This window comes from Dermacentor andersoni, chromosome 6 (genome assembly GCF_023375885.2).
Source record: "Dermacentor andersoni chromosome 6, qqDerAnde1_hic_scaffold, whole genome shotgun sequence".
Classification (NCBI taxonomy): domain Eukaryota; kingdom Metazoa; phylum Arthropoda; class Arachnida; order Ixodida; family Ixodidae; genus Dermacentor; species Dermacentor andersoni.
In genome coordinates this window covers 105,220,197-105,234,856 of record NC_092819.1, presented here as the reverse complement: position 1 = coordinate 105,234,856, position 14,660 = coordinate 105,220,197, and the positions used below count along the sequence as shown (strand labels likewise).

Below are 14,660 nucleotides of genomic sequence, written 5' to 3'. Positions count from 1 at the left end.
CACCTGTATGTTGAATGGTAGCTCCATAAACGTTCGGTTTGGGCCACAAGCGCGAACTTGATTTCGAAACATTTCGTAAAATAAGCGAAGTCGCACCGAAAACAATTCGCGGTCTTCGATTCTCGAAGCTTACTCTAGCACTTGCTTTATTGCAAACGTTCAATTCACCTCTGCTTTTGTGGTGAGATGTAAATATACTGATACACACACGTGTAAAACCGCAAAAGAAACTAACTTTATTAGAATCAGCAAACCCCGATCCTAAATTTGCGGTGTCGGCCATAGCGCGCCGCTGCCTGCTCCGACACAATATGGCGGCGCTGCCGGTCGTGTCACCACCCTGTACGGAGTAGCGCGGATCGAGGCACCCTAGCATACACTGTTAGCTATTTGTGGACACGGGATTACACAGAGGCACCACATACACTGTCGGCACTTCGTGGACACAGCATTGCACAGACACACCAAATATTTCAGACTATTTGCAACCCCGCCTTCTTAGCAAGCTTCTCAATGCACGCGCGGGTAGAGAATACACAGGAGTTCCTACGAAAAGCTGGCGGGGCGTCCCGGTCGCGCCGACGACTAAAAGACAATAATTTCTAAACCTGCCTTCGACTTCTTGCGCCCGCTTGCCCGAGTGGCCGGCAATAACGGTCTTGCTCGCCGGTCTCTATTTCCACAACCTTTCGGCGCCCTTTGATGGGTACTTTGCAGAATCGAATAATGCCGCACCGTGACAGTCACCTGGCTGTTTGACTTTTTCCTTGTCACCGTTCTTTCTTTAAGTGTCTGCGTGTTATACCCATTTACTATACCAGGTGTTTCTGCATAGAAATATGCAGAAAGACTCTTCTTTCAGAGACATGCCGCCATTGGTGGTGGCCAAGGGTTGACAGCTGGTACGGGATAAATAGTGGCTATTTGTAAAAAAAGATCCAGTAATTAACTTTCAAGCGTTTACTTTGAGCAGGCCCATCTTAATATGAAATTGAATCCAGCTCTTTGTGGAAGTCATATCCACTTTTGGATCTAGAAAAATGCCATTACCTGCGAAACTGTGGCCCGAAGAATTTCAGCCATTAGAGCGCTCGCAACCAAAACTGGGAAGCTGCACCGAGAGCGAAGCCACGCCCCTTCAGGCGACGTTCTGCTCACGTCCCCCTGCCGCGGCAAGCCATTGCGATGCGCCCTCGTGCTCCTAGCTGTCGTCGGACAGCGTTATGTGAGCGCCCCTGCGTCGGCCCTTCGTCCTCCTGTCCGATGGAGAACTTGTAGTTGTGCAAGCGGCAGGTCTTGTCGAATGAAGTGCGGTGCCTGACAAAACGTTTTCGAAATGTGCGAGCAACGCCGTCAACGCCGAGAAGTTAAGTTGAGAATACGACCTCGGATCCGCGACACACGCACAATTTCGGCCCACTTCCTAACTCAGTGACAAAGTACGTTCGATTTCAGTTGATCCAAATGCGACATTGTATGAGGGAGGTCGTTGTTGGGTGGGTGTTCCCTATAGGATGCCGCTGCATTTCTGCGTAAGTTTAGGGGTAAATAGGTTAGATAACCGTTGGACCGGTATGGTTACGGAATGGGTACCAAGAGAAGGGAAGCGCAGTCGAGGACGGCAGAAGGCTGGGTGGAGCGATGAAATTACGAAATTTGTGGGAGCTAGTTGGAATCTGTTGGTGCAGGACAGGGGTAATTAGAGTTCGCAGGGAGAGGCCTTCGTCCTGCAGTGTACATAAAATACGCTGATGGTTATCTACGAACAGCACAACCATTATCGATCGAGTAACTCGGAACTTATTCCTAATAGCAGCGCACTGTGTCACTGTGTGTGTGTGTGTTTGCGTATATGTTTGTGTGTTGGTGGATAACATATCTGTTACGAGACAGCGCTTGTCCTTTTCCTCTTTCGATGTCTTCGTTTACCCTGCCCTGTTTCATGGAACTTCGAACAGGTGGCGGTTTCAGGATTGGTTTTAGGTGGGGTGAGTCTTTGGTAAAAAATATCGATTTTCTTATTTTTACGTTCGTCTTATAACGCATGCCTTTCGCCTTCCGAAAGCTATTTATTACCCGGTATGCCCGACTTCTAAAACAGCTATCTAAGTCATTGTTGTCGCATCGACAGGAAAGTGGTCAAGCCCTGTCCCTGAGTACAGATTTCGAATGAAGCTTTCATCACAAGAATGCATTTGTACTCGACTGAAGTTTTGGCTGTGGTGTAAAGACTCTTTATTTCGATGTAGTGGATCCTAAAGTCAGCAGGGAAATCTCTTTCGCTCTTGTGCGCTCTTTTTTCTTGATGGCCGAGCGCTCTCTTCAGGAAGCACCTTGTGTCTGTCAAGAACCTATTTCGCCCCTTTTTCAGTATTTTAATGAGGAGAACGAAAGGAGTTAGATAAAAAACGCAACTCTTATGGTAAGCGCTGCAGTGCAAGCCTGCTAAAGCACCTAGGGGTCATACGTAGGACTATGTATGTTTCCATGGGCATGTTATCGATTTACTCGCGGCAGGTAAAAAAAAAGACATGATATCTAACACAATGGTAAAGTAGCAAAGGCAGGAGCGCTGAAAAAGAGAAAGATGCTGTACAGTAAAACAAAGACTACTCTTGCGATGTCTCGGTAAATCGAACAGTTGGACACCATTTTATTTCTATTTTTCCGAGAACGAGATTTCACGACACTCTTGAACTTGAAGAAAAGCTCTACGGTGTACATGACTAAATATTGTCAACATATTAATTAGGGGCTAGTACAACTTAGGAAGTAGAATGATTATGTGGACGCTAATAGCATGTAAGTCAACACATATAAAGCTTGTCACAGAAGTAGGCGAGCCATTCAAGGAAAAATATTGCCCTTGATCTTTAGGTACCCATATTGTTCTATAACTCAATGTATAATGTGGCATTGTTCATTTTGCAAAGTTCGGGAGCTCTGTGACCAAGAGTTTTGAAAAAATTAACTTATTTATGTTAAGAAATGTAAAAAAATTGGCACACAATTTTTAACTTTATTTAGCTTTATAGACAGCCCGACTGTACCTGACACCATATGAATAATTTAAAAAGCACAACCATATCCATGACTCCTCTATTTGCAATTATTCCATGCAACCTCTCAAAGTCTGATTGCACTTTCTTACGCAGACTTCAAATAAAATAAAATTTACTTCAAATCTTATTTACATAAGTGCCGAAAATTTGGATGAACCAAAGCAAAAAGATGAACTTCTGAGCTTGAGTGGCATTCAATTCAGTACTCTTCAAATTCCGAAGACAGTACTGTACGAGCGCTTTACTTGAGACGAATAAAAGACAATCGATATGGTCAACGCACGAAGAATAAAGCAAAGGAGGGGGTAACAAATTAGGTAAAGAAGCAATAAATGAGAACTTGGATATATTATCTTCATGATACCGAGAAAGCGTCAATGAACTAATGAAGGGCCCATGAACCCTTCTAGTCCTGCAACTGGGATCAGCATTTTCTTGAGTAGTGCTGGAAAAGGGCAGGATAATCTTTGCTTGCTGTAGTTTGTTCGCGATTATTGCTAGTGCCATTCGTCGAAGTACCGCATTGCGTGAAATAGTGTTCGTTTTGCTACCGAAACATGTAATAGTGTTGGGCGGCTACGCCACATTCTCTTTCGATATGCGAGAAATTATGTCAGTTATCACACATTTGTTATGCTACAACGCGTGCACGTGAAAAAGAAGGACTATGTTTATTTCTAGGCCCAGATCACAAACAACGCTTATAGCTCTTTTTTGCAGCATACATATTAGTTTTTTTTTCAGTATGCGTCGTTATTCACCACATTAGGTGATGATCACTGAGAGCAGATAAGAATAAGGAAATAAAGATAAGTGCCTTTACACGTAGTGCAGCTGTGCACCGAAGATGGGGCAGTTCCTACTGCAGATGAGAGCTTTGCATCTATGTACTCAATGTGACGGTCTAGAACGACGCACTAGAAGATATCTTATACCCGCCGAGGAGGCTTAGGGGCTATGGTGTTAGGCTGCTCAGCACGAGGTCGCGGGATCGAATCCCGGCCACGGCGGCCGCATTTCTATAGAGGCGAAATGCGAAAACGCCCATGTAGTTAGGTTAAGGGGCACGGTAAGGAACACCACCTGGTCCAACTTTCCGGAGAACCGCACTACGGTGTGCCTCATGATCAGATCGTTGTTTTGGCACGTAAAATCCCACAATTTAATAATTGTAGTTTACTATCACGTGTTAGTGACGGTGAAGAAAGCCGCGAAACTGCGAATAGCGAAATTAGCCTTTCATTGGGCGAATCTGTGGCGTCAAAACTAGGCTACACTCAAAGCACAACGATAGTGGCGATCACATTCGGCGATGGCCGAATATCTGGTCTGCCGGTCAAGCGCGTCGGCTTTTATGCACTAGTCATCGAGGCTTCGAATGTAGTTGGTTGTGCCGGTGCGTCTGCCAGAAAGTTCTATCCAATTCTCGTCGCACATGCAATCAGATTACACAAGCTTCGGTGACAACAGAGCGATCGATAACATTCATGAAAAATCCGATACATGCGGGCGCGTCTCGCGCTGAGAAATAACATTTGTTAAACGTTGAAAAGAGGTTACAAGATAAATAAGTTCATGCGTCAGTATGACACGTCATGGTTTTACTTTATTCAGTACATAAATTGATTTGGAATCATACAGTGTAAGACTGTTACCTACGAATGGGGGAGGGGTGGGTCTGTTCATAGCATGAAAAAAACATCACCTTCGTATTAGAGATGGTAATCGCTAATGTATTCTTCATGGAAGTTTTCTGAAGTTCCATTAGTGCTTTGTTGGCTAAATTACTTGGTGCGCTTCATTTGAGTTAGAAATATGTAATGTATCGTCAGCATAAATGATGTATTTAGCGTAGAGCTAAGTGTGTGCGATGTCGTTTATGTATATTCTAAAAAGAAACTACCCAAGGATACTCCCCTGACAGACCACTGATACGATGTGTATAGTTGTGTGCGTGTGCTTTCGCAAGCCACAAGGTTTAGGAAAGCCATTTTGTGCGTCATTTCCTCCACACTTTTCTCCTAGCGCGCGGAGGGGGTAGGGCCTCTCCTCAGTTTCCTTCCTCCATGGTGCGCACCAAGGCGCCCTGGTGCGGACCGGTGCCGGTGATCGAGGACGCTATCAGTTTTACCGCCGCTCGGCTGCTCGCCGGTTGCTCTCAAAGTTGGTTCTCTTCCCTCTGCGCGCGTGTCTATAGCGGACACATTTCGCGCCCCTATGGGGAACCAACGCTGGAGTTTTCACGACGCCTGCAGCGCCGCCCTGGCAGTCAGAACGTGCACAATGCAGCCGCTTCCGCGGACGAAAATTGCTACTGGTAGTGGCGTTGCGTGCCCTGAGAGTCGAAGTGAAACAAAAGGACGCCGACGATGCTGCTGCGTATGCAAGTGCCTCAACTATGTCGGGATGAGGGAGGATGTATCCTCCTTGATCTTTCCATCTAAACTCTACGAAGAAGAACGGAGGCGGCGTTGTATCCAACCAGTCAGGCGAGCGGAGTAAGTTCCCGTCTTGTCGCCCTGTCAAGCGGTGTCGGGCTGGTTTCTAAGTCGAATTTCGCGTGTATGCTTGGTTTATTCGATAGTGAAGACGGTCAGCCATGGCAGACAGTACCAAACAGCAGAATCTGCAGTCGGCATTTCGTCGGAAACAAAACGAGCAATAGCATGCACCATCCGGCATATGTACCAAACATTTTCACTTCGCCATACCACCGCCAAGCCCCTTCCAACGCCACCGCACCAAGCGAACGATACGAAAGCTAAATATTATCCATTAATTGCCAAGAATTATGTGGGACGGAAGCTGCCTTGTAATACTAGAGTTACTGTATATGCTACCAAAGATAGCATATGGTAGCATATACAGTAACTCTATGTAATACGAGTTGTGTGCGCATACTGCCGGCGCACGCGCGACTATGCCGTCTATGTGTTTTTAAAAATGCGCTTGCGGATGAGGACTCGGCGCTGAGATGCATCCGGTAAATTTATGTAATTAGTGCTAAATGTAGCCAGCGTTTTTACGGATCCAGCAGCGGCACACTCAAACCTTTGCTTGCGCGAGTCAGCCGATGCGATAAAGCTTTCTTCTACATTGACTGCTGTGGCGGAGTAACATCAGAATTTTTTATCTCTAGCCAGAGAAATATGGAATGTCTTCAGGCCAACTAATATTTCCGAAACCATAGCGCAGCACGACCGGAGCCACAGCTGCTAGATTTGCGAGGCAGGCTGCCACGCAAGCATGGCAACGGCACACGGGGCAACCGTTAAAGAAACACACGCGCTCGCCGTGACACACTGTGAACATATATATAAAGTTTAAAAAGCTTCTTTCGTCATTTCTTCACTTGATGGCGCTAGCTTCTTTACGAAAACTGGAAGCGGCGCGAAAACGGAAACATACGAACTATAATAAACCGCGCGCGAGCCGGTCGAGCGACTGGAATATGCCGCGTTTCGTCACCAGGGCGGCGTGCAACGCACTCTTTTCGGCGCGGCGCCGCCTATCCAGCGCTGGTTCCCCATAGCCTGGTGACCCGGACGTAGCAAGCACACGCAATGGAAGACGAAATGAACACTACAGCGTCCTGCAACGACGCCCCGACTCCTCAGCCCCAGTCAACAGTGACAGGCGACATCCCTGCTCCCAGCGCTACCACGGACGCCATTTCCAATGCCCAGCTCGTCGTTGGTTCACGCAAGTAGAAGCCCTCTTCGATCTGCGGCTCATCACATCGCAACGTGTGATGTACCTGCATGTCGTCTCAGCACTTTCCTCCGAGGTAGCTGGTGAGTTCGACGACGTCATGAGAGCCCCACATTCGGCTGCACCCTACGACCATTGAAAGGCCATAGTGCTCACACGCAAAACGGTATCCGAGAGAAGCCGCTTCCAGCAACTCCTCAACGCGGAAGAACTTGGCGATCGCCGACCGTCGCAGCTATTACATCGGATGCGGCAGCTACTCGGTGACCGTACCCAAGACTCCGAGAGTCCACTATAGCGCGAGCTGTTTCCGCAACGCTTGCCTCGGACACTTGTCGTGGTTTTTTCAACTGCGGATGATATGCCTCTTGACAAACTGGCAGAGCTCGCGGACCGCGTGAACGACTACTCCGGCGCAAGCTCCGCGGTGTCGTCGACCACTGTCACATCAGACCTCGAGGCCCGGCAATCTAGCCTCGAGGAGAAAATTGACAGGCTGATGGACACCATGGCAGCAATGCAGATGGACACACCTTGTCGCTCTCCACTGGCTAGGGGTGGCTCACGTTCGCGTTCTTGTTCCCACCCAAGACACAATTGCGACGGCTTCTGCTGGTACCACACCAGGTTCGGCGCCAGTGCTGCAAAATGTCGACAGCCTTGTCGTTGGCAGGGAAACATGGCAGCGAGTCACTAATGGCGTCGCGTGACTCAGCCGCTACGCGAAGCCGCCTATTCTACGTAACATACAGGATCGCAGGCCATCGCTTTCTTGTGGACTCTGGTGCAGAGGTGAGCATCATTCCTGCCACCAGCCACGACTGACACCGTTGTCCGAAGACTGCGCCTTTGCAAGCTGTGAATACATCCACAATTGCAACGTATGGCCAACTCCCCCTCACCATTGACTTGGGCCTGCATCGCATATTTCAGTGGATTTTCATCCTCGCCGACTTGCGCTTCGCCATACTAGGTGCGGACTTTCTTACCCATTTTGGTTTGAATGTGAATCTCCGCTCCCGTCAGCTTGTGGACTGTACGACGTTGCTCAACGCCCAACGCCCACGCCCAACGTCGCTTCGCAAGCTCCGCGAATTTCTCGGGCTTCTGAACTTCCACCGTCGGTTCCTGCCTAATATAGCGCGCATCATTCTACGTCTGACCGACATGCTGAAGGTTCCAAAGGCACCATCTGCGATCTTGGAGTGGACATCCGAAGCAGACGCCGCCTTCGAAGAAGCCAAGAAGCATCCCCTAACTGACGCGCCCATGCGGCTCATCACCGACGCCTCCTCCAGTGCCGTTGGTGCAGTTCTGCCACAATTCCAGCAGAATTCGTGGTGTCCACTCAGTTTGTTTTCGCAGAAGATGAAGCCGGCAGAAACTCGATACAGCACTTTCGACCGCGAACTCTTAGCTGTCTGCCTTGGCATTCGCCATTTTCGCCACCTTCTTGAAGGTGCCGTGCTTCCCGTACTGACGGATCGTAAGCCACTGACATTCGCTTTCCGTGGAAACCACAGCACACACACGTCCCGGAAAATTCGGCGCCTGCATGTTCTCTCCGAATTCACGGTCGACCTACGGTACATCGAGGGACCCGTTAATGCGGCTGCCGATGCCCTCTCACGTGTCGACGCGTTTTCCACTGCTGCTGTGGATTCCGAGATCATCGCAGAGGCACAACATTCTGACAACGAGCTGCGTGACCTGCGTGCAGGGTCCACATCTGTCTCGTTTGCTGAGGTGCCACTACCGTTCTCCTCCGGTGCGACACGCGCATTGCAGAAGGCAATCAAGGCGGTGCGAACGAGAGATGGGAGAGGGGTACCACCCGCTAATAGAATTTTGCTTCGCATGCGGCGCTCTCAACGCCTTCAACGCCGGCGCAGCAGCGCCGCTCTCGGTGCTGTTCTTGTCCATAGCGGACGCATAGCGAACGCAACGATGGGTACCGCGCTTTCTACGAGTGGTAGGAGTGATGCTGTACTATAACGCCGACCGAAAAATGCCGAGACTATGTCATGAAGACGTCCGACTGTCGTTCAACCAAGCCATCAAGAAGCTCCGAAAGTTCGTTCAAGAGCTCGATGAAAGCGTCGACCTTCGTCTTGCCAAGCCCCGCGGGCGGTCCGTCTCCACCGAGCGAAGCTCGTGCATCGACATAGTCTTTCACAACGAGTCTGCCATAGTATCAGTAAGGTACCTTACCTGCCACTTTACGGACTTCAAGGCCATGCTAATGGCCCTGCGCAGGGGCCCCTCTCTAGAATTGAGAGTAGATGACCCATGGTCGTCCGACATGTCCGACAAACTCCGTATAAAGACAGCGCAAACATTCATTTTAAACATTTAGTCAGTGTTTATCTCAGCACTCCGCGCAAGACGGGAACGTGCAAAAAGGCCGAAAAGGTGTAAACTAATGTTAACGAATTACTATTGCATGAATACTCATTGATCCCCCTCATTTTTTACGCTGCATAGGAAAGTTCTCTTAATGTTCGTCGATCTACGTGCGCATATCACAATAGAACCGTGAGTTGGTTTGTCTGGGCAATTGTCTTTTGGCCTTGAGTGCTTCCGAGACATCCTGACCTATTGAAAAAAAAAGTGTAATGTCGTTTGAAAACAATTCTTGGTTCTAACCGGCACAGCCATACTGTTCCTTCTCTCACAGGCACACCTCAAAATGTCAAAATAATCAAGAATGCCATGGACCATATCGAGAAGGAGACGTGTCTACGCTTCGTTAAACGAACCAACCAGGCAGACTATGTCCGTCTTGTATCCAAAGAAGGGTAAGCACCGACATCGCTTTGCTTTGACTCATTGCTAGTTTCAAAACTGAATTTATGAAAAGATAAAATTTAGTAGTGATTCGCCTACACTCATAGGCCACCGCGGAATGATGAGTAAACCACATTGCTCTGTATAATGTTCGCTTGTTCATCTTGCCACCCACATCCGTTACGGTATGCCATAGCAGGTCGTTGCCCAGTCAGGTCCGGAGTTACGCACATATGCCTGAAGATAAGCGGTTAATTTAGTGACGCGAATTCGCAGCATGTGCTGTCGAAGACTGCTTCCTGCCCTTGCTATGCTGTGTGTTGTATGGGGCTGCTGCTGGGAGGCGGAACGTTAGCGCTGGTTGCCCATACACGTTTTCATTCTCCAACGGCGACATGGCGCAGTTAGAGATATGCATATTGCTTCTAACTTCTTGGTTTGGAGCCGAGTACGCCCTTCACATTTATGTGCATACCGGTGCTCAAAGTGCGGATATAACTGCACACACAAGTAAGAAAGGTGGCGTTAATGCAAGGAACAGAAATAGCAGCAAGCAGACAGGATTATGACGGCGGTAATGATGATAATTATTATGATGATGCCTGTTATTTCTATACGAAATGGGGGGATGGGCGGTGACAAATATTCACTAGCCTGCTTAAGCTATTATCAGGTATTACATACATGCAAAGCCGTCTAGCGGTCTGCGTATATCTCATTCACATTTCTCTCCTAATTACAACCTCTACCTCTAGGACCTATGCTCCAACGACTCCGGTATTTATCAGCCTCTTCCCTGCTTCCGCCACTCGCGCGTAATCTAAACTATTGCTTATTTGGACTGCTCACGAGTTAACGCTTCTACGCACTTTGAATCCCAGCGCTTCTGCAAGGTGCATGTTTTCTAGTGTCCTTGCTTGATGAATATCTAGGCAGTCAACTCCGACATGCTGATTAGTTTCCGTACTTTTGCTGCAGCAGATGCATGCCTGACCATGCTGCGAATATTTGCGTCTGTATGTCTGCGTCCACAGCAGACAGCTCGAGCCTCAGATGGCGAGACACTGACCTTTCTGTTATCGTGCCGATGTTTCTTCCGAATTACTTTCTTGCCCCATTTGTAAATTTCCAGTCTTGGTTCCGTTATTTGAAGCAAATGTACTTTCTTTGTCTCTCTTACTTTCTTTTTGATAACCTAAGGTTTATATACACATTGAATTGCTCTGACCTTGGTTGTTAACTTTCTTGACTGCCACTTATATATTAACATCTTAAATACTGCTGCTCTAACAACCCATCTTCTCATTGATGCAGTAGACAACTGGTACAACACATAATATATATGGTTCACTTCAAAAGTAGTATTTAATTTGCAAGACGCACTAAGAAGTCAGCTTTAGGTGAAAAACGAGACAAAAGAACTATAACTAGAATTTTCTGGAGGAATGCTTTGAGGAAAGGTTTTGTTTATTACCTGCACGGTAGAGAAATTTAACCCGCATACATAGCATTACAGTTTGCGCTATAACAGCCTACTGGAGGTGTCAGAGTGATGAGCGCTCGTTGTCCATATTGTGACGCGGAGAACAAGATGTCATAACCCGCCATGGTTGCTTAGTGGCTATGGTATTGGGCTGCCAAGCACGAGGCCGCGGGATCGAATCCTGACCACGGTGGACGCATTTCAATGAGGGCGAAATGCGCAAACACCAGTATACTTAGTTTTTGGTGCACGTTAGAGAATAGCAGGTGGTCCAAATTTCCGGAGTCCCTCGCTACGAAATAATGGTTTTGGCACGTAAAATCACATAATTTAATTTTTAATTATCAATGTGTTATTACAGACTGCTAATGCAATAAAGAGTGTGATACGAAGACGTGGATGGCAATATAATTAACACTGAAACAGTGGCGTTTCTTTCTGACGGGAGCGGCCATGCAAAAGCAAAATGCTTCTTATATATTTTAGTTTTTGAAAGCGCCAAGGATTATCGCCAATAGCGTAGCAGTGTGCGTTCTCTATTGTGGTGTTCTGTTATCTATAAACGGCGATACGCTTACATGCAGGCTTAAAGCTCTCGAGTGCAGCGGCTCGAAACTACCACGCGAGTCGCTTTCTTCGGGTAACATTTATGCGTAGGCCAAATGCGTGCCTTTTACTACGTCGCTCTCCGCGGTGACGCGGTGAGCGGGCTTCACCTGCTGGCTTTTCTTTCTAGTAGTAGCCATGTGGATATACCCAATCTAACCTCGACCACATCGCATTAGGAGGTACATTTTGTTCCTTACGGTCGAAGATCATTATAGAAGCACTCACAAAAATTTGAGCCCAATATCCAGTCGGGCCCGTTGCCGAAAAAAAAGCGGATGCCAAAAACGAAAGCTATGATAAAAAAATGGCCAATCCTAGTCTCTTGCCTCCATATAAGTGCCCGTATCCCTGCATAAAGCTTTCCCACGGACATGGCATTAATGAACAGGGAGTGCAAGTTGAGGTTTTGTCGTGGTGTGATGACAAAACGGTTTAGTAATTTCGAAATGAAACTTTGTTTCTCGCATGCAAGACATGTATTTCTGTGAGTAGGATGAAACAAAGCCATACGGTAGAGTGCAGCGATTATCTACTTATAAATACGTTTGCACTATTAGTGGCTAGGTTACATGTGGTCACTGTTGTGAAAACGAAAACTTGCTTCACTGCAGACCGTTAACAGCGGTCACTGCGCGCAGCGCGAATTAGATGGCGCTACGGGGTTGGAAGCCGATAGAGGATGTCGACATCACTCTACGGAGAAGTGAGGGCGGTATGATCCCCAGGGTAGCCTATGTCCGCGTCCTGGGTATGACGATCGAATCAAACGGCTCCCATAACCTGACGGTGTCTAAACTAGCCCAGAAAACGGATAATGCCATCAGACTCGGTCGTGGGCCAGCTCATTGAGGTTTGGGAAGCCCTCGAGAATGTTCGTCCCCATGTGTGTGGGGAACCGCGTAATATAATGAGAACCGGGGCAAGCACGTTACCCTAGAATAGATGCCGCTTCTCGTGCAAGGTTACCGAATTCGAAAGCTCTGATTGCGTCTCTCGAGTCGGTGTAAATGTAGGAACGCTCTGAGTCACACAAGGCCAGCGCAACCGCAATTTGCTCTGCTATATTCGCGGTGGCCACTCTGACCGAGGCCGAGGAGCGAAGCACCCCCCGCCCGTCTACAACCGACAACGCGAATACTCTCCTGTTCCCGTAATGCGCGGCATCGACAAAGACCGCGGAGTCTCTATCATCTCTAACTTTCTTCAAGATGGCTCGTGCACGGGCTTTACGTCTACCCTCACTATGCTGTGGATGTACGTTTCGCGGGAATGGCCTCACCAGATAGGTCGTCCTCGTTTCTCGTGTCAATGTTATGCACCGGTCCTCCATTATCCTAGGAGCCATGCCAACCTCGTCGAGAATTCGCCTTCCAGCTTTGGTCGACGATAGCCTTACCACCTGGGCAGTGACCTGTGCCTCTATGATCTCGTCTATGCTATTGTGCATACCGAGTTGATCTAGCCTGTCGGAGCTCGTAGCAATAGGCACGCCTAGCACTTTCTTGATGCTCTTGCGCATGAGGGTGTTTAATTTGGTCTTTTTTCGTTTTTGTCCATACTAGAACTGACGCCACATAGTTAATATGGCTCATGAGGAACGCGTTATACATCCGAAGGAGGTTGTCTTCACCTAACCCCTTCTTTCGGTTGGACACCCTAGCAATTAACCGCAACATATTCTCCGTCTTGGCTGTAACGTGGGTAATTGTTCTGGCATTACAGCCCCTCGTGTCTATGAGCAGGCCTAGGATCTTAACTGAGTCGACTCTAGAAAATTTCTGCACATTGTTCGCGTATAATACCACGAGTAGCTGGTTTAGAGGTGTGAGACCCCTAACTCCTTGCCTTGCGGGTCTGTAAAGTAAGAGCACCGAGCACCGATTTACTCGTAGACAGCTTGAGACCCGTGTCCGCAAGGTAAGCCTCCGTCTCCTCCAAGGCCGCTTCTAGAGCCTGCTCAATTTCTGCTAGGGAGCCCCCGGGTACCAGATCGTGATGTCATCTGCGTAAAGTGCGTGACCTATGCCCTCAAGGCCGCCCAGCCTGTCTGATAGACCCTTCATGGCTATATTGAAGAGCAGTGGCGAGATGACTGATCCCTGAGGGGTACCCCGAGACCCAAATTCGTACACGTTCGAGCGAATCTGCCTTACCTGAATAGTAGGAGTTCTATTCACGAGACAGGACCTGACAAAGACCTGGAATTTGACTCCTAGGCCTATCCCGGCCATGGCCTGCCGAATGTATCTATGTAACCCTGTGTCGAACGCCGTAGTGAGATCCTGGGCGAGAATCGCTTTCACGTTCCGGGTGCCGCTATTAAAGATTTGCTTCCTTAGCACTAGCATAACCTCCTGCGTCGATAGGCTGGGCCCCAAAACCAACCATATTATGTGGGAAGAGGTCTATGCGCTCTACGTACCCGGAAACCCTGTTTAAGATTGCGTGTTCCGCTACCTTGCCTATGCACGAGGTTAGTGATATTGGCCTCATGTCGTCCGAATGAAGGGGTTTTCCTGGTTTAGTGATGAGAGTCACCATAGCCGATCTCCATCCGTCAGGCACTTGTCCAATCTCCCATACCCTGTTGACCTGCTTAGTTAGTAGTTCCCCTGTCTTATCGTCCAGGTTTCGTAATAGCCTGTTAGAAACTTTATCCGGACCCGGAGCCGACCTGCTGTTTAAATTGTAGAGCACTGCCCTGATCTCCGATTCTGTGAAGGGCGCGTCCAGCTCCTCTACCGCCGCGCACTCGATCGGCGGATAATCCTCTTCCTGCGTCGGCCCTATGGGGAGGTACCTATCCGCGAGCGCATTCAAAAGTGACTGTTCAGTACCTCCCTCCTGTTTGTGCCGGTGTATGACTTTACTAAGTGTTTGCTTTTGATTATGCTTAGTCTGGGCGTCATCCAGGAGGCGCTTGAGGCGGTTCCACTTCCCTCCTGAGCGCATGGACCCGTCTACTGCCGCGCAGACCTCGTCCCATTGTAGCCTATTGAGCTCCGCGC

General features: G+C 48.4%; 1 protein-coding gene across 2 annotated transcripts in view; it reads left to right on the top strand.

Moving 5' to 3' along the window:
* LOC129380175 (zinc metalloproteinase nas-6-like) overlaps positions 1 to 14,660 on the top strand; it is a 66,301-nt gene that overhangs the window by 14,044 nt on the left and 37,597 nt on the right. For both annotated transcript variants that reach the window (XM_055066352.1, XM_055066353.1), the window contains exon 2: positions 9,451 to 9,571. In XM_055066352.1, the coding sequence (XP_054922327.1) occupies positions 9,451 to 9,571 (121 nt within the window). The remainder of the gene's footprint in view (positions 1 to 9,450; positions 9,572 to 14,660) is intronic.